The following is a 27,193-nucleotide window of genomic DNA, read 5'->3' as shown; positions in this document are numbered from 1 at the left end:
GATATTTCGATCATATATACAGCAACCATCTTCGTCAGATAAACTCTGAGTTTGTAAAAAAAAATAACTATGAGATTACACTGTCTAATAAAAGAATTTATACCTGCTTAAACTGTTATTTGTACGTCATGGAAAGGCAGTGTGGCCTTCGAAAATACCTACGTCGCATGTATTGGGATGATGTGGCCAAACGAGTACATAAAATATATAAACAGCCATAAGAAACATGCAAACACTACAGATCAACAATATTCATCTTATTAAAGAAAAAAGTAGAAAGAAAATATTTATCTGCTGATGACGTTCGCCGTGTTTGAGTTCGAGATATCCAGAACTTTTATCATTGTTTTTCATTGTCTAATAAAAAAATTTATCCCTATTCGAACCATTATTTATTGCGAAGATATAAAGTTTTTTGAATCGTATGCATGGTGTTAGCTTACCTAAAACTTAACATCGAACTACAAAGAACCAAGCTTTACAAGTGAGGGACTTCCATTTCGCCCAAAGAAATAATTGCCATAAACGAAAAATTTAGGAAGATTTTTCTCAGATGGTGAAACATTGTATCCCAAGAACAGTTCTAGTACAAAAACATAAAGAAATGTTGATCCCGCCCGTAAAAGAGGAGTGTCATAAAATACCATAATATATGTGACAGAAGAGATTTATGGCTCACATATTTACAGACCTATCCCTTGATAGCCCTACTCTATAATATAACAGTATTTGGACCTTGCCTATAAAAGAGGAGTGTCATGTATGGCGCTATGATCAATGATTATGATATTAAATAACAATTGATAATATCTTAGGTCATGTATGAAATTATCACTAATATCATAATTAAATACTATAAAAAATATATAAAAAAAGGGATCTCAGGTGGCTTTTTCCTTAGAATAAACAAAGAACGCATCCAACGATTCGTTTTACTACATAACGCAACAAGATGTCAATCTCATCCATAAAAAAGGAGCGTCATAAAATCTCATTATACACGTGTCATAAAAGAGGTGCTACAAGTACTTTTTCTCTCAGAACAGACAAAACCGAATCCCTAGAATAATTCTACTACATAATGCACCGGGATGTGAATCCCACTCACAGAATAGCGAGTTCCGTAATTTTTTTGTCATAAAAGAGAAGCAATGCAATAAAAGAGGAGCAATAAATTGGGAGAAATACAACAATCCGAACAGCACAATGCCCCAGGAATACTTTTATGTCATAAAAGAGAAGCAACACAATACAAGAGGAGCAATAAATTGGGAGCAATACAACAATCCAAGCCATGTAAGTTTTAGACGGTTAAACTTGACAAAATTAATTAGAAATAAAATCAAATCATTTTATCTTTATCAGAAAATGGAATATACGTTGGCAAGATTTAAGTTTCGAAGGGCTTAGCCTTACAAGACTTACTTTTAACAGAAACAGTGAGGAACAAATGTAAAGCCTTGCATAAAATCCAAACTTTTCAGCATCAAACAACTTACAATAGTTTCAGAAAATTCGATACAGTTCACTGATCATAAGACTTCTTGATTTTATAACATTATTTAGAATAATTTTATGACGTTATTCCAGCATCAAACAACTTGATGATCAAACAACAAGAAAATTCGATGCAGTTCACTGATCATAGATTTCCTAATTTTATGACGTTATTTAGAATATTATTCATTAGAATAATTTTATGACGTTGCTTCAGCATCAAACAACTTACAATAGGTTCAGAAAATTCGATACTGTTCACTGATCATAGACCTCCTAATTTTATGACGTTATTTAGAATATTATTACTTAGAATAATTTTATGCCCTTATTTTAGCATCAAATAACTCAAAATAGTTTCAGAAAATTCAATACAGTTCACTGATCATAGACTTCCTAATTTTATGACGTTATTTAGAATATCAATCAGCTCAACAGGATGAAAAACTATCGACATTTAAGGTGACTGGTTTTTTAGATCGCATCCCTACAATAGTTTCAAGATATATAACCTAGGAAAAGGTAAATAAAAAAGAATGATATCCCAGATTGGACAAGGAAGAGATTTAAAATCATAATCTTAAAACTAATGAGGGAGTGGTACGAGAATTTTGTCCGATTTAAAATACATCTCAAGGCCCAGTTTAAAAAAGTGCTTTCAGCAGATAGCACTATCTTACTCCAATTAATAATTGCAAAAATTGAGCCTTCCAAGTTGTGTAATAAGTGGTAAAAAAAAATCGTGGAAGATAAAAAAAAAAGTGGTAAGATCTGTGTTAGGTGTTAGTTATTTTTCAATCAGAAACTTGTTAGAAGTCCAAGTGGCGGGTACACTTGTGCAACATAAAAACTGAAGTTAAAATTTAAAATTATAAAAAAAGAACAGAAAGGCATCTGGATCAATAATACGGCTTCGTGGTATCTATCGTCGTGATATTTTAAGTTCTCTTTTTAACGGAGTTGCCCTCCCGCATGTTCTCTATCCTGCCCTTCTTTTTTGAGATTTTAAAGCCAAGCTTTTTCATTTATTCACGTTTTCTATTTTAAATAATTTAAATTTTTGCTAGGTTTTCCAATTTGTTAGAATAAAAATGATTTAATTTCGAAACTTATAATTAAAGAGCCGTCGGAGACTGCTAAGATTAAGAAAGATAACTTTTAGTCAAATATTGTCTCTATAAGTAACATTTTCTTTTTTTTTCCAAAATTAAGAAAAAGTTTTGAGTTATTATTTTTTTTCTATTTGACGTATTTTACTCATTTATGTTTTTAAGCCTATTGTAAAATGATGCTTTGTATTATTTGTTAAGTATTGTACATGGTTCTCGATTGTGAGGGAAATAAATAAACTTACTTTTATTTTTTCAAATAACTCTTGGTTACGAAATTGTTTGGAAATCTGGAAAATTGTTTCATCTCTGATGCCCTTCTCGGAAAATTCCTGGTAAACAATGAGAATGCTCAATTTGGCAGTATACTCCAATATTACAAAATTCTCAAATGCAGAAAACAATGATCATTGAGATAGATAGATCTGGACTCATTCATGACGTAGAAACAACGAAAGATGATGTTTTTAATCATATAGCTTATCTTCGAACTTAGTTAGATTTACAAAGATAGGTGTTCAAATTTAGATATTCAATAAGATAGATATTATATATCTAATTAGATATCTAAATAAAATCGATACATATCTAAGATATCTATTTAGATAGATGAAATTAGATTATTCTTGTTATCTTATGCCTATGATTTACTTACATAATGAAATCGAACCTGCTTATTAGAACAAAAAGAGGACAGGGGGGGGGGGATTCCACTTGCTGACAATGTTACACTACTTCTCATCTCTACTGGCATTGTTAGCTGAGTATTTTTCAGATTGTCAGCCAGAGGCGGCCTAACGCTATAATGGGTTTACACCAACAGGAAAATTGTTTTTCCTCACAGAATAACATCTTGGCTGTTGCTTCTAACGCGTTCTACACGAGGACGAATAATAGGTGTGTGTGGGGGGGGGCAGCTATTTTGATGGGCGATTACTAAGACTGAATTATGGACTCATATTGAATCGGCTAACTGGGGTAAAAGGATAGGGAGTAAAAGGATAAAGGGTAGCATGGGGTAAAAGGATAAAAGGATAGCATGAAAAGAATAAAAGGATAAAAGGATAGCATGAAAGGAAAAAGGATAGCATGGGGTATAAAGGATGAAGTAAAAGGATAAGGATAGCAACTGACTTCTCAGCTTTGTTAGCATGTTAGCTAAAGGTTAGCTAGCAGTGTTCGTTAGTCTAACTTAACACTGCTACGAGTTTAAATAGGCTGTAGAATTATTATTAAATGCTAAGTAGGACTCTATTTGGTTATTCTGATACGGTTTACAAGATAAGCACTAGAGCGGAGTTTACCCATCTAGCTTACCCGTCACACGTGGCTGCAATCTCAAAAGAATGGAAACTCAAAGAAAATACCCCCCTCAGAAGATTATCGGGGGAAGATTTTCGGGAAAAATTTCCACGGGAGATCTCCGCCAGGGGAGAACTCAAATACTTCTAAATTAAATAGTATGGTTGTTATTGATACACGGAGAGAATTTTCTGCACAAGGGGGGCGGGGAATTTTTAGGATGGGAATGTTTCCTGGGATGGGATGGAATTCCACGGAGAGGGAGTTTTCAACATGGGGGAATTTTTCTTGATTTAATTTTCTTAATGATCGCAGTAATACGCGAAAGATAAGCTCTAGCAAGTTTTCTTACCAATAAGATCGAGTTATGCTAACTGGAGAGAGAGAGAGGGAAGAGAGTTTGCTCTAGAACTAATGTTAACTTCCATTCTTAAAAAGACAGGGTAGCTTTTAAGTGAAAGCTAATAATCGTATTAGCAACGTAAAGTAAACTTTTCGAAAGCACTATATATCTGTCTATTTATGTGTACACTGTTAGACAGAGAAAGAACAAAAAAAAGAAATAAAAAACCTTCTTTTGGCTGAGTAAGCACTTATAAATTCCATAGATCCGGTCACCTTCTTCCTCATTGCTAAAATAGACTTTTGGTTTGTTAAATCGTTTAACAACAGAGCAAGAAGCGTTTTCCACATCCGCTTTTGTCAGTTCCACCTTTTCAATCATTTTCCTAATCCTTTTTTCCGTGTTTTCCACCAATGAGGATTCCTCGTCGGAGTCACCACTATCAGATCCAGACACACTTGACAAGTCATCTACAAAAACAGAGGCAAGAATGTAATAATGAAATGAAAAAAAAAGGAACTGCTTCGGACAATTGGCCAAAAAGAAGGAATGAAACTAGAAAATCATTTAGGATAACATAGAAAGATAATTTTTTTTTAACTTGTCATATGCATAATCACCAAATTCAAGTTTACGAAAAAAAAAATTCAACTAGGAGTCATGCATCAAAAATGAAATGACACACCGTCCGATACATATACTATCTTTATAAAGGAGCATTTATTTTCTATGCATGTATGCATTTATTCTCGAAAACGGCTCCAATTTTTTCGGGGAAATTGGCATTCTGGCATATTCTGGCCAAAAATGTGAGTGAAGTCATTTTTATATACTTTAGTATTACAATAACGTTTTCACACTTGTCACACTTAAATGGAAAAATTGAAGATTTTCATGTATGTAGAAGTTTAAATTAAATTGCTTAAAGAGCAAAAAACTGGTAATTGCAAAAATATTTGTAAATATTTTGACAGAGAATTACAATAATTCAAAAATCTTAAAAAGGAAAGCAAAAGTTTGAAGCTTAGAGGAAATCTTTGTTAGAAATTGGACTTGCGGTAATAATCAAATATCTTTGAATAGAATCAGTACGAAAAGACATTAAATTGCGTAAAGAGAAAAAACCCGTAAAGATCCGGTCACCCGTTCTTAAGTTAAAAATACTTCGATTTTTCTAATTTTTCTGAATTACCCCCCCCCCCCCCCCAGCTCCCCCAAAGAGATTTGATTCGTTCCAATTATGTCAATCACGTATCTAGACCTTGTGATTATTCTTCCCATCAAGTTTTATGCCGATCTCTCCACTCTAAGCGTTTTCAAAGATTTCCGTTTCCCCCCTCCAGCCCTCCATGTCCTCAGATCCGATTCGAAATGAAAAATGGAGCATCTGAGACATAAAATCTTTCTATATATCAAGTTTCATTAAGATCCAATCACCCATTTGTAAGATAAATATACATCAATTTTCACGTGTTCCAAGACTTCCGGTTTTCCCCTCCGACTCTCCCCAATGTCACCGGATCTGGTCGGAATTTAGACTAAGAGCTCTGAGGCACAATATTCTTCTAAATATCAAATTTCATTAAGATCTCATCACTCGTTCGTAAGTTACAAATACCTCATTTTTCCTAATTTTTCAGAATTAACCCTCCCCCAACTCCCCCAAAGAGAGTAGATCCGTTCCGGTTATGTCAATCACGTATCTAGGACTTGTGCTTATATTTCCCACCAAGTTTCATCCAGATCCCTCCACACTAAGCGTTTTCCAAGATTCTAGGTTTTCCCCCTCCCCCCCAATGTCACGGGATCCGGTTGGGATTTAAAATAACAGCTCTGAGACACGATATCATTTTAAATATCAAATTTCATTAAGATCTGATTACCCATTCGTAGGTTAAAAATACCTCATTTTTTCTAATTTTTCCGAATTAACCGTACCCCCCCCCCCCCAGATGATCGAACTGGGGAAACGACTATTTATAATTTAATCTGGTCTGGTCCCTGATACGCCTGCCAAATTTTATCGTCCTAGCTTATCTGGAAGTGCCTAAACTAGCAAACCAGGACAGACAGACAGACCGACCGACAGAATTTGCGATCGCTATATGTCACTTGATTAATACCAAGTGCCATAAAAAGAAAAGCCGCTGAAAAATCAGCAAAAAATAGGCCGAAAGTATATGGCACTAAGTAACTGAAGAAGCTATAGCTTTCATTGAGAATGGACAGATTGTTAATTTTTGAATTTTACGACGAAAAACGATATCGGATTTAAGTAACTAGTCTTACTTTTCTATTTTCGCAATTCAACGTGACAACACTGACGACAAGATGATTTTGTTCTAGAGACCATAGTTTTAAACAACCAAAATAGAATTTTAGAGAATCGGGATTTTCAGGCAAGAACAGACCTAATATGGGTCCAGGGAACAAATGGGTTTGATTTTGATCTCCTTGGTATTTTAAACAAGTCACTGAATCCAAAAAAAAGAAGTGAAAAGCTAACATGATTTGCACAATGTTCATCAGATTCAGTATAAATGAGCAACATTCTGTTCGATGATTTTCAGGGTCGTAAGAGCTTTTGAGTATACTTTTTAACACACACAAGCTTTAAAACAAGTGATCATCAAAAATGAAACAAACATTAAAAAGAACACTCATAGTTTACGTAAATTAATAATAAAGCAAATTAACGATTAGTAATTTACTTACAATTAAATAATATTAATTATTTAAAAATTAAATAATAAACTAATTAATAAAAAGTTATCAACTTAATGCTAATTATGTCTTTATTAGACAAAATTTGAATTAATTAAATTTTAAATAATTTAAGTTCAAAAATAATAATTGAAGTCCAATGGAAATTTTACTAAATCAAATAAATAATCGAAATACATTGGAATCACCGGAGCAGAACCGTTAAATAAATCAATTGATAAATTAAGCAGTAAGAGCAATAAGATTGTTTGCTATAATGGGGTTTGCGAACCCAGCTGATTCGGTCATAAAAAGCCTAGCCGATGCAGGTTCAAAAGTTGAAAGACATACCCAAAGATTTCATAAATACTTCCTCAGCAATAGGATCTTCATCAATCAGTCCTCTTTGCACATTATAGCGGTGCCAATCCAGGGTGTAATGTACTTTTGAAAGTTCTTCATTTAACTTTATTTTGCAGGCAGTACAATATGTATCATTTTCAGTTACATCACTCAGGTCTAGTTTTGAAGCTACAAGAACGAAAACGTGTTTAATTACGCTTATTTTACTTAAATTCTTATTTACTTAAATACTTAAGTGCACTTATTTACACTAAAGTTATATTCCAGTGTAAGATCTCAAAATGACCCAGCCATAATTTACAACTTCAATATTTGAAGGAAATTTTCTTCGTTATTTAAGGACTACGTCATTATTTATTTTAGACCATTGTTACTATAAAACCCAAATTTTATAGAGCACCAGAGGTATTTTAAAAAGAAAGAAGAGAGATAAGAACATTAAAAAAGCGAAATCTTATGTCAAAAATGTCAGCATTATTCGGCAGTCAACACTGCCTTTTTTCTTTTCTTCTTTGGAGGGCGGTGGGTCTCAGAAATATTTGCAGAGAGTACCCCCTCCACAAAATACGATTATCCTCGATTAACCAAATCATTGTATGCTTCTAAGTTTACTCTAAGTTTTCAGTAAAATTGAAATCGGTTTTCTTACGCAAAAAGTAATTCCAATTATATCTTAACCATCACGTTTCTTGCAATTAATTAGTCAATTACGCAAGAGAAAAACAATTAATCTTGAAAGATCTGACGGTCGGTGAAACCCTGATCGGCTGCCTCCAAAAAAAAGAGGTCCTGAGGCAAGGGGTAACCTGATCCAAAAGAGGGGGAATGCCACCCCTTTAACGCAATATCCTATACACTAAACTTTCACCTCAAGCTTTATTTCACTTAACTTTCATCCTTGAAACTCATTAGCTTTCAATTTAATGCACCCCTATTGTTATACTTGAAATACCCTCAGTGAAGCATGTTAATTTTTTATTCAAAAATATAAAGAAGAGTACACTGTTCGACAAACAGGGTTAAGATCTGGAAGTTTCGGGGAGTGACAGCCCCATTACATCTAGGTAAAAGAAGCACAGGATAAACACAGTGTTCTGGAGGCCACTTTCGAATCTGTGCGGCTGAGTGAGAGAGGCTAAGATAATGGGAGAACTGGAAATAGTTAAGATTACTAATAAAACACCAACATTTTGTCTCTAAAAGGGTTGCAGCTTGTACATACTGACTTTCACATGGGCTTGGAGACAAGAACATAGCCCGAGTGATATGCTGGAATTGCAACACAAAAACAAATCATACCCAAGCCTTCTTAGAAAAAAACACTACAGCACCCCTGTCTTGTCAGTGTTGAAAGGGCGTTCTGAGTCGCAGAAAAGATGTCAATTCTCCTACAGACAAAATACCAATTTGAGGGAACCTCAATTACAAATCCCTGTCACTAAACCATGCATGCAGTGTGTATAAATAAATAGTAAATAAATAGTACGAAAATAACTTGAGCAATAACTTATAGAATGACCAGTAGTAATGGTCTAAGTAAACCAACTTGAGGAAAACTCAATTACATATCCCTGCCACTCACCCCAGCATGCAGTGCGTATAAATAAATAGCACGAAAACGACTCGAGGACTAGTTTCCAGAGTAACTTGTAGTAATGGTCTAATCCCTAATGTAATCATAATGGATGCAGAAAGAGACTTGGGTGTCAAAGTAGATTAGATAATTTAAACTCAGCTCTCACATAAAACCATTGCTGCCATTGCGAATTCGAGCGTCGGGATTATAAGACACAACATTTCTAGTGGTCACTAGCCAAGTCCTAACCAAGTTGTATAAACCTTTTATCGGATATAAGCTTAAATATGGCTCATATTTTACTTGCAGCAAGGCTAAAGAAGAATAAGGTAGCCCAAGAAATTCTAAAATCAAGCTACGAAACAAGTACACAGGCAGGTACCCTGAGGTACCCTGGTGCCATGAGAGACTAGCAGCGGCTAAAAACAAACTCTAGTAAACAGGTTCAAGTTCATTTATTTATTAATCACACATACATGTATATATATGACATAGGCCCATGGGGAGACAAGCTCGAAAAACTAGGCCTAGACAAAGATACAATAACAACACACACTACAATACAAAGATAAACATGACGGCAAAGATACAATAACACAGCAATAATTTGAAAGTAGCAGCTAGCCCAGGATCTTTCAATACTATTGAAGAAATTAAAAATTTCAATATTATTAAATATAAATTAATACTGGAAGATAGCTGAGAGGCCCATAATCACCCAGAGCAACGAACCATACAAATAACTTTGCCTTATTAAAAAGATACTTAATTAAAAATAATCCTGAACTAAATGAAATTCAAGTTTCCTTTTTATTAAATGGATAGAGGAAAATTTATCAATAAGAGCCTTGTGAGCATCCCAGCACCGAGCTATTGACACAAACGGAGCGAATTTAGATCTCTCAGTATTATACTTGTCAATGTAGATACTCTTTTTTTTGTCGAGTGTTATAATTATGTAAATCTTGTGATTGGGAGAACAAACTTTGATGGAGGTAATATGGCGGTAATTTCTTAATGTCTCTTAAATTGATTTTGAAAAGAATTGCTCCAAAAGCAAATTGTTGAGAAACTGGAAGTATATCTAGATAAGTATATAGAGATGCTGTAGAAGACTTATTTGGAAGTTCAATAGGTGATGGAATAAAAAGTTTAAGGATTCTTAGGGCTTTATTTTGTAGAATCTGTATTGGTTTAATATGGCTTTTAATTGTAGATAAATATACTAGAGAACAATAATTAATATTAGCCTGAATCAGAGCAAAATAAATACTTCGTAAAGCAGAGTAGGGCAAACAAAGCTTCAACCTTCGCAATAAACCAACATACCTTGAAATCTTTAAGCGTAGATTTTGAATGTGTGTTTTAAAAGATAAGCTTTCGTCAATCACAAGTCCAAGGTACTTTATCATTTTCACCCGAGATATTGATAATAGATACTTTGAAGAAGTAACTCGGGTAATACGAGGGCAGATATTTGACTTCCTACCGTAAGTTATGAAATTAGTTTTTGATACATTCAAAGCAATAAAATTTGAAGAACACCAATCAAGAACATTAGAAAATGCAGTATTCAGTTTTGCCTCCAACTCCTCGTCATTCTTTTCAGAAATTGAAACTGCCATATCATCAGCAAAATGTGTGTTGAGACACGGGAATGTAAAAGCGCGGTGAAAATCATTTATATAAATTAAAAAAAGCAGAGGACCTAGGACAGAGCCCTGAGGTACCCCTACCTTCGAAGACTGAGGTACAGGTGAAGAGAGGAAATTGCCTCCATCTAATCGTTGCTTTCTCTTATCAAGATAAGATTTAACTAGATCCAACGCCGGTCCACACACACCACAATTATCCAATTTACGAAAAACAATACAATGGGATATTGTATCGAATGCTTTTTTAAAATCTAAATATATTGTTGCTGGAATTTCACCAGCAAGAGAGGTGATGACATTAATGCATATACACTGAAAAATGAGTTGTATAATGCACCTTGTCTGTTTAAAATAAATAAGGGACACGATAAGTAAGACCTCAACCCACATACTAGTAAAAGGTTCAATAATAATTTCTTTAGGGTCAGGGCTGTTACACTGTAGAAATGGTTTTCACAAAGCTTTATCGCAGAATTTTTTAATCGTCCAAGAAGATATTAGAGAAAGAGCGGTCTAAGAACAGGGTAAATTTTGCCACCCATCTCCCCTAGATTTTGAGAAAATACCTTCATTGGTTTAATATACTTTTTTTCGGCATTTTCATTGAAAAACCGAAAAAACAACAATACGCCCCCTAGATTTTGAAAATTACATTTTGCCCTTCCTCCCCCTATATTTCCGTAAATTGATGTTTATTCCAACAAGCCATGGAAATAGGGGTGGAAAACTTCTGAGTTATTCACTTGAATTTGAAATAGTACAACAAATTGGAAGTTTCTATTTTTCATGCAGCCATCACAAAGGAGTGAGTCTAAATAATTGTAAAATCCTTAATCACTCCAAGATGTAATTTAAGCAACAACAACATTACTTTTGCATTAACTAAATGCTTTGATCAATATTTGGTATGAATTAAAAATTAAGAAGTAATTTAAAATTAAGAAACAAAGAGTATTATTTACATCAGAGGAACACATAAATGTTGCCAGTAATTAGCAGCCATAAGCCTAAAATATATTATTTTTTTTCCCAGAGGCACTTCATATTGAGGAGGGGAGGGGGGTCACAGAAACTTCGGAGAGTACTCAATAAATTGCAAATTGAAAGTTCCAGCACTCCTTTTAAGAGTCAAGTGATTGGAGAGTAGTGATTGGGAGGCCTTTACCTTTATTGCTGCTCCCCCTGTAACCTTAAATTATATTCGATCAAAATATTTAAGCAGCCATTCCGTGCAAAATAGTAAAAGTACAGTAAAATGCCTCCAGGGATGACAGGACTCCCACAGGTCCTGGGTTGAGGATGGTAAATAATAAAAAATTTTAACTGTTTAAACATATGCTTAAAATCGAAAAGAGCGGCTAGTGCAATAGTTTAGGGATGACTAAAGATATAAAGTTGACTGTATGCCTCCAAGTTGTCAAAAGGGCGTGAGCATAAAATCTCAAGAAAGGTTAAGGGCATTAAGATGCCATTTTCAGGGAATGCTGAGGTGAATGTTGGAGTAAATCAAGAAACATTATGGACATCCAAATTTTCAAAAGGGCATATCTGCAATATTTCAGGACGACTTATGATTATAACTTGAATCTTTCAAGGAATAAGGATTGGGATTTGGAACTAAATCAAAAGACATTATGTACATTCAAGTTGTCAAAAGGGCGTATCTGCCGTATGTCGGGCACGGCTAAGGGCGTTAAGTTGAAATTTGACAGAATATTTAAGGAAATGTTGAACAAAGTCAAAGGTACTTGGTTGTCAAAAGGTACCTGCAGTGTCTCAAGAACAGCAAAATGTATCAAGTGAAAAATGTCAGGGAATGTTGAGGAGGCTAATGAGCTCAAGAAAAAGAAACATCCAAGTTGCCAATATACCATGTCTGCTAGATTCTCAGAAGCACCTAAGGATATTAAGTTCTAACTTCCCAGGAAAAGGTAAGGGTATTAAGCTGGAACTTCCAGGGAATGCTGAAGGTGGTGTTGAGCTAAAATAAAAGACAATGTAAATCCATGTTGCCAAAATGGCTCTTCTACAATACCTCAGGAACAGCCAAGGGTATTAAGTTGAAACTTTCAAGGCATATTGAGGGAGATGTTGAACTAAATCAAAAGACATTATGTGCATCATGGTTGTCAAAAACGCGTATCTGCCATATCTCAAGAGCAGCAAAGGGTATTAAGCTGAAATTTTCGGGAAATGTCGAGGGAGATTTTGAGCAAAATCAAAAGATGCTAAATGTATTCAGATTGTCAGAAGGTTGTATATGCAATATTTCAGGAATGGCTAAGGATATTAAGTTGTAATATTCAGGGAGTACTGAGGGGGGATGATAAACTAGGTAAAAGATATCTAGGTTGTCATCACGTCACGTCTTCAATATTATCAGGAGCAGCTAAGGATATTAAGTTGACATTTCCCAGGAGCAACTAAGAACATTAAGCTGAAACTTTTAGGGACTGTTGAGGTTGATGCCTAACTGGTTAAGGAGGGGGAGGGATAAGACAATTATAGACTTAACACGCATCCAGGTTGTAAAAAGAGCGTATAAGAAATATTTCAAGAACAACTAAAAGCATTTAGTTGAAACTTTTGAAGAATACTTAATTCAATCAAGAGACATTATGAGCATCCAAGTTGTCCAATTGACCTCTTTTTCCCAACCCACCACGCAAACGCTCACGAGAAAGTCATAAATAAATGACTTTAAAGACTCAGAAGTAAAGAGAGCCCAGCATATTCATGCACATTTATTTTCCTTTTCCATTTTCATTCATGCACAATCTTTAGAAAACTTCCCACGAGGACTCTTTTGCATATACTATCTAGAGATGGCTGTTTCATATACATTCTCTGTTGAAATTTCAGAGCATATAATAAATATTATTCCTAAATATTAATAAAAGTATAAAAAGTACCTTGATGTTGATCATCATAATTGACGTTTTGTACCCAAGATTCCATCTTCAGAGAATCAGGCTGTAAAGTTTGCAGGAACTTCGAGATCTCCATTATGACACTGCTAGAACTGAATGAGTCTGGAAGTGAAAAAAATAAAAGCTCAATTTGGTACATATTAAACCAACTAAGTAAGCTTTTGAAAAGAAAAATTTTTGCCAGTGAGTGCAGACTGCAAATCCATCCTATCCCAGAACAACCTAAATTGCAAATTCATAGGTGTCAAAGATAAATAAATCCGAAGTTGTACTAACTAGTAAAAACTCATCCAGATACCACTTATTGAGGCTTTTATACTTGTGCCACTCCTAATTGGGGTGCTGCTCCTGGTAGACATGCTGGAGAGAGAATCAAAGAAGCTGAATGCTTACAAGCTACAAAGTGGACTGTTACTTCTATTAGGCACAGAATGTCAGTAAAAACATTTATGTTAAGATCACGGCACTAAGCTTTTGCCAGGTTACCAGGTTACGGCACTAAGATTACCAGCCAAAGTTGGATGAATGCATATACTTGAGAACTTTCTCAATTTAACAGGCTATCACCTTCAAGCAATTTCTCAAATCAATTTCTCAAAAGAGCAATGATTGGATTTAAAAAAATGACTGATCCATCCTCCCCCCCAAAAAAAATTTTCGCAAATTGGTGTTATTGATCAATTTCTGAGCAGACAAGGCGCCATTAGTCAGAATTTGTTGTTAATGTCTGAATTACAAGGGCATAACATCACCATAATTTATCCTTTGGGGAATATGTAGCTCATTTGGCTTTATGTTTTTGTTCAAAAACATTCAGACTGAGAGCAATTGATAGAGCTGCAACAACTAATTCAACAAAAAACAATGGTGAATTCATCCAGCCAAGAAATATTGCACTATGTTATAATTCCAATCCCCCAAATTAGTATATAATATAGTATTGGTAGGGCATGTAATATTAAAAGCTACAGAAAATTCAGCTTGCCCAAGGCCTTGCAACCTCTTAACACCAGCCTTGGTTTGCTCATAATGCTGGTTTGAAAAGGTTAAACAGCAAATTTTAGAAAAAGGCCCAGGCTCTATCCAAGGCCTAAGTAGGCAGAACTAGGATGCACCTAAACTGGAAGTACCTCTGAAAATCCTGTACATAATCTACACTAATGCTAATACTACTACTACACTAATGCTAATACATACTAATGCAAATAATTTACACTAATAATACTTGTCAAAAATATAAATGCATCTTCCATTTTTCTATTCTTTCTAAATCAAAACTGATTAATGTTCAACAGATTTAACTCCTCAAGAAAATGGGTTAGCCAAGAATTAAAACATTTTTCAATAAGACAAGAAGTAACTGGCAAAACTGATATTGGGTGATAATTTTTAAGGTCATTTCTATCACCATTTTTATAAACTGGTGTCACTCTTACATATGTTAAACAATCTGGAACTTACCCTATTGGAACAATCATTAATTAATGAGGCTAGAACAAAAGATTTAGATGGAAAAATACATTTCCAAATTTTTACACTCATCAAGTCACTGCCAGACAAAATATTTTTATGGTATATATTATATCCCTTAGCTCATCAATGGTAATTTTCTGTAGATGCAACTGTACATCCATAGAGGACATTAACATGGATCCAAAAGGCGGATCTTCTGGAAAAGGGGAAATTGTATTGGCTATTCTTGAACCTATTGAAGAAAAGTGATTCTGAAACTTGTTGCATAATGTAAAATCATCTGCAGCTATGGTCTCATTTACTATCACTTCAGATGGTAGTATATAAGGACTCTGACCTATGACTCTACAGATTATTTGCCAAGTCTTTAGTGGGCTACCTTCAGCACTCGTAAACTTTATGCTAAAATTTTGTTAGCCTTACAGAGAAAATCAAACTGCTACAAAAACATAGTATAGTTCTTTGTTCAAGCATTGATCATAGTTATCATTTCCCCTTATTAAACAGATAGAGCAAGAGTTAAGAAAGTGCAATGTAGGAACAGCAAACTCATACCTTATCGAAGACATCTCCTACACCACCAGACAATGCAGACTTTAGTCACCTAGTCTTTAGTTCCAACAAAACAGATCTGACCTAATAAACACATTTAACAGTGCAAAAAAATTCATATTACTGCTTCAGCTCCAGCTTCTCCTATTACACCAACAGAGAATTTACTCACTATCTCAACAAAAAATATTAGGCCAAAACTCTATCCAGTTACATGTAAAGCACCTGGGACACACTTTTGTACAAAACAATTATAACTATCGCAGTTTTGTCTTTCAAAAGTAGGTTTTCCTATATAAAGTCTCACAGTAACTCTTATTAATATCCATTTTGAGCATGAAGTTTTCTTGTTAGTTTGTCTTGTAATGTGTATACTGCCATTCTGTATGTTTCATTGTTGTCTTAAATTGTTCTTATGTTTACACACTTGTTAAGTCTTTTATTCTACTGTTCCAAACATTTCTGAAATGTCTCTTTTGTGATGTAGTACTTCCATTGTTTTCTCACACCAGCAACTTCTGTACAACATGTTCTTTTATCTCTCTTTTCATTTGCAGAAATAAAAACTAGGGGCTAGATTGGAACAATATGATTCAAGATTTTATTTAAACTTCTGTACAACACACACAATATAAAAAAAGGGTCAAGCCGGAGACACAAGGTTGATTGACAAAGACCCGGTATAACAATATAGCACACCTATTTGACAGAAAAAAGAAACAAAAACAAATGCATAAAATAAATATAAATAAATCCACGACTCACCACTAGACGGGAACCCACCGACAAAACAGCTGACACTCGGCAAATATCAATCCGAAAAACAAAACAAAAACAGTGTGCAAGCGAGGGTGACCGATGACCGGCAACTTATTTGAAAAAAAAAATGAGCCCACCTTATCAATATCAAACAAACAACTATTCACTTTAAGATTTTTTTTTTATTATTACTGATTCTTGAATTTATTTATAAGGATAGAATGAAGTTGCTTTTTAATATGTGGGAGAGATTTACTGTAGTCAATATATGGTAGATAACAATGCCATGAACCCATGATCAAGAAATATCGCGAGAACCGTGATCTCTCAGTGGTTAATTTCAGGTGCTGCATTCTCCATTTATTACGAGTTTCATAAACATTTTCATAAACAATTATGGTTGGTGGGACACAGTGGCCATGCCGTTTTTGGCCAAAAACCAGTGCACAGAAAGGGGTGTGCAAGCAAGAGCATTGCCATGATACAAAAACTGGTTTCCTGACTGCCTCAAATCAAGTCTTTTTCCCTGCAAGCTGCAGCTTAATCTTCTCAAGACTTTCCGATAAAATGCCTGATCAACTGTTTGACCTGGTGGAAGAAATTCTAAATGGATAGCTCCTCTTATTTTGAAAAAAATGTACATGCATCGTCTTAATTTAACTTCACCTGAAGACTTTCTTTTAGAACAAGGTGAATTTGGAGTCTACAATTGACTTGATTGCTGCCTAATTCCAGCATTGTATTCATAGCACCATGATTTATCACCTGGGGTGACTGAAGAAAAAAAAATTGGTCATTTTGAACTGTGGCTTCAGAGCTGAGCATTGAATCATCATTATTTTTTTTTTTTTGGGGGGGGGGGGAATAAATGAAAAAATATATTATAAAGTAAGAACTGTTTATGGTAAATGTTTATTTTTGTTCCAAGTGCTCTAAACTGAAAACTAAGATGCAAAGCAGCATAGTTTCCAGTCTAGAGCACTTAGAAATGCTAATTCTAGAAGTGCAATCTATTTCTGGTTGACCCTCCTCCTCCATGGGGCAAACTAAAAATACATAAAGTGGGTTTGCTTACAGTTAACATTACCTATAGAGTTAAGCATATTAGTTCATGAGCCCTGGGGGCAGTGGGGCAGGGTCTGTATTCTATATTTATTTAATAAACCTTGTTTGAAATTTCTTTTTACTTTTTTGAGTTTTATCCCTTTTTGTTGAATAAATAAGAATACAGATTTTACCCTGCTGCCTGCAGGGCTCATGGACTAATATGCTTTGCTCTATAGGTAATGTTACCTGTAAGCAAGTCCACTTTACACATTTTTGGTCTTGTTGGAGAGGGATTTTAGAAAGCTAAAAAATGGGTGTGCTTCTCTAATAATGACAAAGAATCAATATGTGATCATTGAATCTTACTAAATGCAGCAATACACACTTTAGAGCACTTGGAACTAAACTAAACCTTCACCCTATTTTCTCAACATGTTTCCTTATGTCCAATTACTTATCTAAGCTTATACCTTCATTAATTCTCAATTTTATTACCATCAATTCAATTTATAGATAAACCATAGAAAAGAATATCTTATTAGATTCAGGAGGAAATTGTAATTGTATATATAAGTTTGTTTTTTAGCTATCTGAATACTCCATCAATCAAGATATTTACCAAAAAGTGTCCTCTGCTTCACAGTTTTGCTCAATCTCAATTAAAGAGGTTTCAAAAATCTGTAAATAGGCTACATTTCTTAATTTTAGAAAAAAAAACTTTGATATGGCTTTAAGTTCTACTCAAATAACATGAACTCATATCAGATACCATTTCTTTTAAATCATGTGATTCTGGATCAAGCAAAGCTGATGACAACAATACTGTTATTGAAGGACTAATGGTACTATATAGCAATGTAGAGTGTATTACCACAAAGATGAATGAAATTAAGTCGATGATGTCAACGAGGCATGAAGTAAGTGTTTTTGCCTTCACTGAGGTGAAACCTAAACATACTGCATTTGCTCTTACTGATACATAAATTCAAGTGCCTGGATTTGAGCTACTCACCAATCTGTCAAAGCCAAATGGTAGAAGGATAGCAGTGTATGTCAGATCTCTGCTCCAGGTAAGGGCTCTTACAGTAAATTCAGATTACGAACCTTGGGTTGAACAAATATGGATAATGATTCTCCAGCAAAGTCTTCCTGTAGTCATAGGCTGTTTTTATAGAAGACCCAGTTCCCCCTGTCAGACAAGTTCCCTTCTAGCAATTGCATATTCTATTAATAACGTTATGAAGCATTGTTATAAGAATGTTCTTATTGTGGGAGATTTTAATTTACCAGAATTACACTGGATTGAGGGGTTTGCTGTTGCAGAAGGGGTTGAACACTCAAATTACCCACTTTTGGACTGCCTTCATGAACATTCGCTATACCAAGCAATTGATTTTCCAATCAGGTATAGAAGTGGGCAGAAACCAACCCTAATAGACCTTTTGCTTATTAATGACCATGAGATGCTCATTAGTGTCGACTTGGAACCACCATTTGGAGCGAGTGACCATGTTGCAATTATTTGTAGGCTTAGGTTGTACCCACAGAAGAATAATTGGATTAAGCAAATGTACACAAATTACAACCAGGTCAGACATGAGTTAGCAAACCAGGATTGGTCATTCATTGATGATAAGAATATGGAGGAGGCTTGGCTTGAAATGAAAAGGGTTTTAATTAAAGCAACAGAAAAACATACAGTAATTTCCTGGAAAAGAAGACCCAAAACCCTACCATTTATCACTCGTGATGTCAAGCAAGCTGTATGGAAAAAAAAAGAAGTATTGGAGCAAATATAAAAGTAGCCCCTCCCATGAAAACTATGAGAAATTTAAACAAACCTGGAATAAAGTTAGGTATCTCACAAGAAAGCTTATGACAGAATATGAAGAGGGATTGGCATTGGATTCAAAATCTAATCCTTTGAGACTTTGAAAGTATGCTTCAGCTCAGAATCCGGGGAGACACTCAGTTACAGAACTACTTGTGAATGGCAATATAGTTAGTACCCCAAATAATATAGCAGCTGAATTGAGTAGACAATTTAAGTCAGTGTTCACGCCTCCTGACAATGCCCCCTTACCAGAATATTCTATTGGGGAACCTATGCAAAAGATAACTGTGGTTGCCTCTGATGTGGAGAGGCAGCTGAAGCTGCTTAATCCTAACAAATCAATTGGCCCTGATGAAGTTCACACAAGAGTATTGAAAGAAGCTCATGCGGAAATAGCCCTTCCCCTTACGAACATGCTTCAGAAGTCTCTTGATACTAAGCAGATTCCTCAAGACTGGCGGGATGCAAACATTACACCTGTGCACAAAGGAGGTAGCTGCAACAACGTTTCCAATTATCAACCCATTAGTCCTACATCTGTAGCTGGTAAAATCTTAGAAGGAATTGTGAATACTCACATTGTCAAACACCTGACCACAAATGAGCTGCTCAATGATAGTCAGCATGGCTTTAGACATGGATGCTTGGTTGAAACTAATTTGATTGATGCATATGATTATGTTACTGAGCATCTAGATCAAGCAATCCCTGTCGACTTAGTTCTAATGGATTTTGCAAAAGCCTTTGATAAAGTATGTCACCATTGACTAAGGACCAAGTTATTTGCAATTGGAATACATAATGAAATCATAGAGTGGGTTTTCCAGTTTCTTTCCAGGAAAAAGCAAAGGGTGAAAATATTTGGAAAAAATGGACAGGTATTCTTTTCAGAAGAGGTGGAAGTATTAAGTGGAGTGCCCCAGGGAACCATCTTGGGACCAACTTTATTCAACATTTATATTAATGATGCACCAACCACAGTCAAAAATAAAATAAGTCTTTATGCTGATGACTCCAAACTCATTGGAACTGTCAATACACCCAATAAGAGAGCCTCTATGCAGAATGACCTGTGGGCACTTTCCCATTGGGCAACTTTGTGGAGGCTTGAATTCAATGTAAACAAATGTCAAACAATCCACTTTGGAAAGAAAAATGAAAAATGCCCTTATCATATGCTAGGGATGGATGGATCAAGACAGACTATTATGTCATCTGAAGTGGAGAGAGACTTGGGTATCATAGTTGATAAAGAATTAAAATTCACTATACACACACAGACAGCTTTAGCCAAAGCACTCCAAACCCTGGGCATTATAAAAAGAACAATCACTAGTAGGTCACCTATATGGTGATGACTAAATTATATAAGGCATTGGTCAGGCCTAATTTGGAGTTTGGCATGTGTGTTGCTAGCCCCCTCAACAAAGGTGACCAGCAGAAGTTAGAAACAGTTCAGAGATGGGCTACAAAAGCAATTGAGGGATGCAAATATTTAAACTACTCATCCTGTCTGAAGAGGCTAAAACTCCCCACTCTTGTCTACAGATGTAAAAGGGGTGATATTATCATGACACATAAGCTCCTGAATTACAACTCTCCATTAAATAAGCTATTTCAACTTGACCAGTCTGCCAGAACTAGGGGGCATAGTTGGAAACTGTATCAGAAGAGAGCTGCCACTAGACTACACAATAACTTCTTCACTTATAGAATAGTGAGTTTGTGGAATTCTCTCACCAAAAAAGCAGTCACTACCCCCAGCACTGCTGCCTTTAAAAGAGCCATTGATGGAGAATGGTCATCAAAGCTGTGGCAAACTGAGTGGGATGCCGTTGAGATGTCCAACCATCATCATCACTAACCAGCAATTCTACAGGATTTAATCCTAAAAGACACTGAAAACTGGAAATTCAGGCATTTGTTGTTTTGAAAAATTTAAACAGGCCTAGGCCTCTGTGAAAGATACTTTTTCCTAACTCAGCCTAATCCCTTTCCAATGTATTAAAAAATATCTTGTCTGGAATTTCACCCAGAAGTTGTATTTTCAAAACTAAAACCAGAGAAAAAGAAATTGAAAACCAAAAATTAAGGTGTACTGTAGTTTTGTCAATGTTCCAACAGGTACAGACCCATCAAGTAGGCAAATTCTTATGACTCAGAAATCAGAAGAAGGCAAAAATAGGGTAAAATTCTAGTTGATTGACTTCTTGCTATCTCAGATATGGGTTAGGTTAGGAAAATGGAACTTTTAGGGATGGGTCTACAGGCTAAAGTATGCCCTGGGAAGGTATTTTAAGGAATCCACCTCTATTCCTTCTCCCTCTAGAGGGCCCTGAGATTTGTCTACATGACAGGTACTACAGGTACCTTTTGAAATTTTGACAAAACAACAGAGGACCCTGGCCTTTGATGACCTTTAAAAATATGTGTGTCATAAAAGTGAAACCTTGCAAAATAAATCTTCTGCTTAATTGAAGTACAACATAATTGTTTTCAGCTTCATAACTTTGCTCAATTCCATTTTATAAGGTTTTAAATATATACAACTACATTTCCTAAATCCTGAAGAAAAACATTGATATGGCTCAAAATTCTACTCAACTAACAGGAATTGCATTTTCAGAACTAAAGGCAGAGAAAAAGCAACTGGTAACTGAAAATTAAGGTAATATGTTGTTTTGTTAAAATTTCAATAGGTATAGACCTGTCATTTAGGCAAACTTCAGGGCCCTCTAGAGGGAGAAGAAGAGGAAGTGGGTACTTTAAAATACCTTCCCAGGACATACTTTAGCCTGTAGACCTATCCCTGAAAGTTTAATTTTCCTAACCTAAACCCTGTCCAAAATAGCAAGAAGTCAATTAGATAGAATTTTACCAAGTATTTTTGGCCCTTGATTCATTACTGAAAGTTTAAATTTCCTAGCCCAAACTACTAAGCTACTGCTGTTACTAATAACTCACTGCAGAACGAAGCCACCTGAGACAAATAAAGCAATGCAAGCTCCTTCTCCAACATAATCTATTCAAGGCCTCCCTCTTTACAACCTCCCAGAAAGTTCCTGTTTCCTTCAAATCTTTATTTATGACATCCCCAACCCAGACAAGGACAACCTGATTTCCATGTAGCCCCAGACGCTTGGACAAAAAGGACAGACTTTGGCAATCTGTCGTCCTTCAACTGAGGAACGTGGCCTACCCATCTCAACGTTTCTTTCACTATAGCCCTAGAAAGCTGGATTGAACCACATTGACCCCTTTCCAAGATAGCTTGTCTAGAATTTTACCTTTTAATTACTATTATTTTATAATATAGTTACCGTATCTTTGTTTTCAGGGCAAAAGGTAACAATTATAATTAAAACTGTCCTTTCACACTACAGATAAAAATTCGTCATTCACAAAAATTTTAAAATCTTTGCTACACTGTACATGACGGCCAAATAAAATGAAAGTCACTGATGCCAAATACAAATTTCGCCTGACACAGGACAGACAAATTTGGGCTAGCACTGCCTATCAGACAAATAGCGGTTTCATATAGCCTGCCAAGGCTTCAAAGACCTAAGTCTAGTTTACGTAAGGCTGAAAAAGCATTTAATAAGTTCTGTTTGATATATTATCTTTACCAATTTAAAAATCAAGAGTAATTTAATATTGTTAGGTCAAAGACTCACTAAAATTATCTTGGGTCTTTAAATATTTGGAAACTGTCCTGAAATTTCGAAATTTCGGTGCTGCAATTTTACATTTTGAACACCACGTTCTAAAAATGGCACTGGCTCTCTAAGAAAATGATCTTTGCCTAAAATTGCAAAACTTTATAATTTTTTAATTTAGACTTTTTTTGTTCAAACGAAAACCTAAAAAGTTAAACTATTTTCTTAAGTTAAGATACTACCCGTAAACTTGACTTCTTTCTATTTTTTTAGCCTCAACAAAAAGTTTGTGGGAACAAACTGTAAGTAAGGAGCTACACGGCTCAATAGTAACCGAAACTCCAAAAATTGCAAATTTGACACTAACAGATACATAAGAAATTGGTTTGCTGTGTTAATTTCAAATATATAAGTTATATTAAGTTTAGAGTTACCCACCAAAGGCAAAGAGCCCAAATAATCTCGGCTGATTCTTAAAACAGTGAGGAAACATCCCCTCAAAGTAAAAAAAAAATTAATATTTCATAACATAAGATTCAGCGTACCACAAAATCCTGATATAGAGGTTTTAAGCTCCAATCTGTAAAAAGCTGGAATTCTGTTGTTGTTTTTTTGTTAGAGGACAGATCATGGATGCGTGTTTGGTTTTTTTTGTCAGTGCTTATCGAATCGATCCAGATGTCTTAGAATGTCGTGAGAGAACCTTTTCGAACAGAAATTAAATGATCTAGTGCCCTTTTTAGATGATCAAAAACAGTGGAGAGCAACAAGACCCCCTCTCGCGTCTCCTTTTTCCCAAAATCAACCGATCAAAATTTTGAGATAGCCATCATGTTTAGCATAGTTAAACGGTATTTAAAGTATAAGCTTTACTCATTTTGTATGTGTAGTATTTTTAATTGGGAAGTATGGATACGATTGTCAGGTGGGAGGGGGAGAATTTTCTACTGTGGGAATTTTCAACGGAGAAGATTTTCCATAAGGAAGAGACTTTACCCTCAGGAGATATTTTTCACTGGGGAAATTGGCCAGAATTCCCATACGAAATTCTTTATATGTTTCTCGCTTTCTCTTTGCCGACTCAATTTTACGCGGGAAGATATTAAAGGTAAATACCTTACTTACTTACTTACTTAATGCTCACGCCGAAATGTTTCTGGCGTCGAGAGTGATGCTGCATGGTGCCTCCATTTGGAACGGTCTCTTGCAAGGATGTGGACATCCTCCTGAATATTTGCCATGACTAAGAAGACACCTATCGTGTCCTTCCATTTGGTTGGGGACGACCTCTTGGGCGTTTCCCGCCGTGCAGCACGGGATCAAAGTCAAAAATCGTTCGTGCGGGAGTGTCGAGGGGCATGCGAAGGAGATGTCCGTACCAGCGTAGTGTTCGTTGGGCGAGTTGGACTGAGAATGGCGTTTGAACAGTTAACGCCAGGAGGTTCTTGTTGCTAACAAAATCGTGCCAAATTAGTCCTTCAATGTGGCGAAGGTGTTTTGTTTGAGCGATATTTACGGTGCTAAGCACAGACCGAGTGGCTGGCCAAATTTCGGCTCCGTAAAGAAGCACGGATCCCACCGAAGCATTGTATATGCGCATCTTGGTCCTATGACTGATAGAAGGTTTCCTCCGAAGGGCACTTAGTCTTCCTTATGCTGCTGAGGCTTTGGCAATTCGGTGCATTAGATCTTTAAGGATTGATCCGTCATTTGAGAGGATAGAGCCAAGGTATGTAAATTCCTCAACAATTTCAGCTGGTTTGTCACCGACCATTAGGACTGGTGGGGGACGCGGCAAATTACGGGGTTCAACAAACATCACTTTTGTCTTCTGCCAATTAATCGACAGCCTTACCTTTAAGGCAATAAAGGTAAATACCAGGGGTGTGTTATGTCGGGACTAAATTGTATGGGGGGTATTTCCGTGGGAAGAGGGATGTTTCAGTGGATGTTGAGCCGGATTTCCTGGCATCATTTAGGAAACAATCAGAAATTTAATAAAAAGCTAAATTTTTCAACTGAAAGTAAGGAGCAACATTAAAAATTAAAATAGACAGAACATTTTACGCATATGAGGGGGTTGTACTTTCTCAATACCTCACTGTTTATGGTAAAGTTCGTATTTTGTCCCAATTCTATAAGAACGACGTCTGAGATACAAGGGTTGTTTAATTAGCACATATAGATAGGTATTCCAAGGCCTTAGCTGTATTAATAAGCGCCCGACAATGAGTAGTTTTCTCAGGCGATTTTTTTCGCACGATTAAGTAGGTCACTCAAGATTTTAGTATTTTCCAATGAATACCTCAAGGTTAGGCTGGAGTCAAATTTGAAGAGGCCTGAAAGTGAATTGGCCGATATAAAGTGCTTAGCTACCTGCCAATAAAGCAGAGAAGGTCAGTAGTTCAACCTCCCGATCTCATTTTATGTCATTTTATCGAGTGATCTCTAAAATCCATGAGGCTATCTCCACAACCCATGAGGTTACTTTTCATTGACCATTTTACCTGTAAAATTTTGTTTTTTTTTGCCTCAATCCTCATATACAATTTTTCTGCTAACAGTCGTCTACTAATTGGCCTTTACAATACATTAGCCTTCCCTAATATTTTGAATATCCTCACAAAATCAGACCAATCAAAATCTGTTGGTCGTATTCCTACAAAATATACAGCAGCTTACAACTGGGCACAGAAATAAACAAATAATTCTAAAATATAGTTGCAATCTCTGTACCAGCTATCTCTAAGGCTATTGCAAAATCTTAACGAAACTGGAGCTGGCTATAAATAACACTCACATTCAGCGCAGTTATTCAATTGTTTACAAATTGTATTTAATTGTCTTTTCTTTGAAGTGATTACTGGTTTTATCAATATTCTGCTGGTTTTCGTTTTTACTATTATTTGCAATGAGGGTCCATTAAATTACTATTCACTGCATCATAGAAGTTTCTTTTTCTTCACTACCTGTTCGTATCTATTAACATTAGAATTACCGTCCCTTGTTTTAGATGTGTGTTTTTTTATTTCCTTTCTTTATCTTTTTTATGTTGTGAATACTTAATCTTTTTTGTTTATGACAAGCTTTCAATAGAAAAATTAAATATAAATAAATTATCTAGTCTCCTAATTACAACTTGAGAGCCCATTTTCTAAATGTATCTGTTTTGTAACCTTGTAAAAAGCCCCAGTCCAGAATATTGATGCTTCTGTTATATTCTATGTTAACACTTACCTTAACTTTGTTTTATGAGTAAAAGATGACAATAGTAAATAAATATTTTTCTTCAAAAATAGCAAAAATAGCCACTGAGGGCGTTGAGGAGGAAAAGCGCCTTTCTTATATGGAGTATTTTCTGTTTGTTTTAAGTTATAATGTTGCTCCTTACTTTCATTTAAAAAAAACTTGTTTTTTTATTTAATTTCTGGACATTTTCTGAATTAATGCATGTTTTGATCTTGGCTCCCCACACATAAATAATTAAAACGAAATTTGAATATTAATTAATTACAATTAATCGAAAAATTTTGAGAAAAAAGTAGGAGGGAGGAGCCCTAGCTGCCCTCCAAGTTTTTGATTAATTAAAGAAGCAACTAGAACTTTTAATTTTTTACAAATGATACGTATCTTACGAATTAACTTATGTAACGACCTTCTATATTCATATGTTTTTATTGCGTATAAAAACACAAAAACATTTATTCTATAAAAACATTTATTCTATGGCGTCTGAATCACAGAGGCCATAGAATAAATAGTTTAAATTACTAAAAAATTCTTTAGCGTAAAGAGTGAGATATAACGAGGAGATAAACCCTTCACATGCGTAATAATTTTTGCTCGTTTTGTTTTAATGCTGCTACTTACTTTTAGTAGAAAAAAACTTTTCATATTTATTTTTTCATTGTTTTGTCAAATAATGCCAGAAAATCCTGCGCCCCCTTCATTGAAATTTTCTTCCCCCATAAGAAGTTTCTTCATGGAAATATCCTCCCTAGTAACCTCCCCCCCCTCAACTCTCCCCACTAAACCAAAAAAATCACCTTGAAAAAGTCTGTACACTTCCCAATAACCATTACTATATGTAAACACAGGTCAAAGTTTGTAAATTGCAGCCCCTCCCACGGGGACTGCGGGGGAGTAAGTCATCCCCAAATCCATAGTTAATAGGTTTTACAAGTATGGTGGATAAAATAGCTACCTCAGAATTTTGATCCGGTGACTTTGGGGAAAAATGAGCGTGGGAGGGGCCTAGGTGCCCTCCAATTTTCGGTCACCTAAAAAGGCCACTAGAACTTTTGACTTCTGTTAGAATTATTTCTCTCGCAATATCCTAGGACCACTCAGTCGATACGATCACCCCTGGAAAAAACAAAACAAAAAAAAAC

At 35.3% G+C, this 27,193-nt stretch overlaps 1 protein-coding gene across 1 annotated transcript in view; it reads right to left on the bottom strand.

Annotated features, from left to right (window-relative positions):
• LOC136025073 (tRNA endonuclease ANKZF1-like) overlaps positions 1-22,603 on the bottom strand; it is a 54,415-nt gene extending 31,812 nt beyond the window's left edge. The window contains exons 1-4 of the mRNA XM_065700781.1: positions 22,464-22,603; positions 13,461-13,580; positions 7,306-7,485; positions 4,480-4,721 (exon numbers count right to left, since the gene is read on the bottom strand). Coding sequence (XP_065556853.1) covers positions 4,480-4,721; positions 7,306-7,485; positions 13,461-13,554 — 516 coding nt within the window. The 5' untranslated portion in view covers positions 13,555-13,580; positions 22,464-22,603. The remainder of the gene's footprint in view (positions 1-4,479; positions 4,722-7,305; positions 7,486-13,460; positions 13,581-22,463) is intronic.
• Positions 22,604-27,193: the final 4,590 nt, after the last annotated feature.

This window comes from Artemia franciscana, chromosome 1 (assembly GCF_032884065.1).
Source record: "Artemia franciscana chromosome 1, ASM3288406v1, whole genome shotgun sequence".
Taxonomy (NCBI): domain Eukaryota; kingdom Metazoa; phylum Arthropoda; class Branchiopoda; order Anostraca; family Artemiidae; genus Artemia; species Artemia franciscana.
Note: the sequence above shows the minus strand (reverse complement) of the source record. Positions and strands in the feature narration are given on the sequence as shown.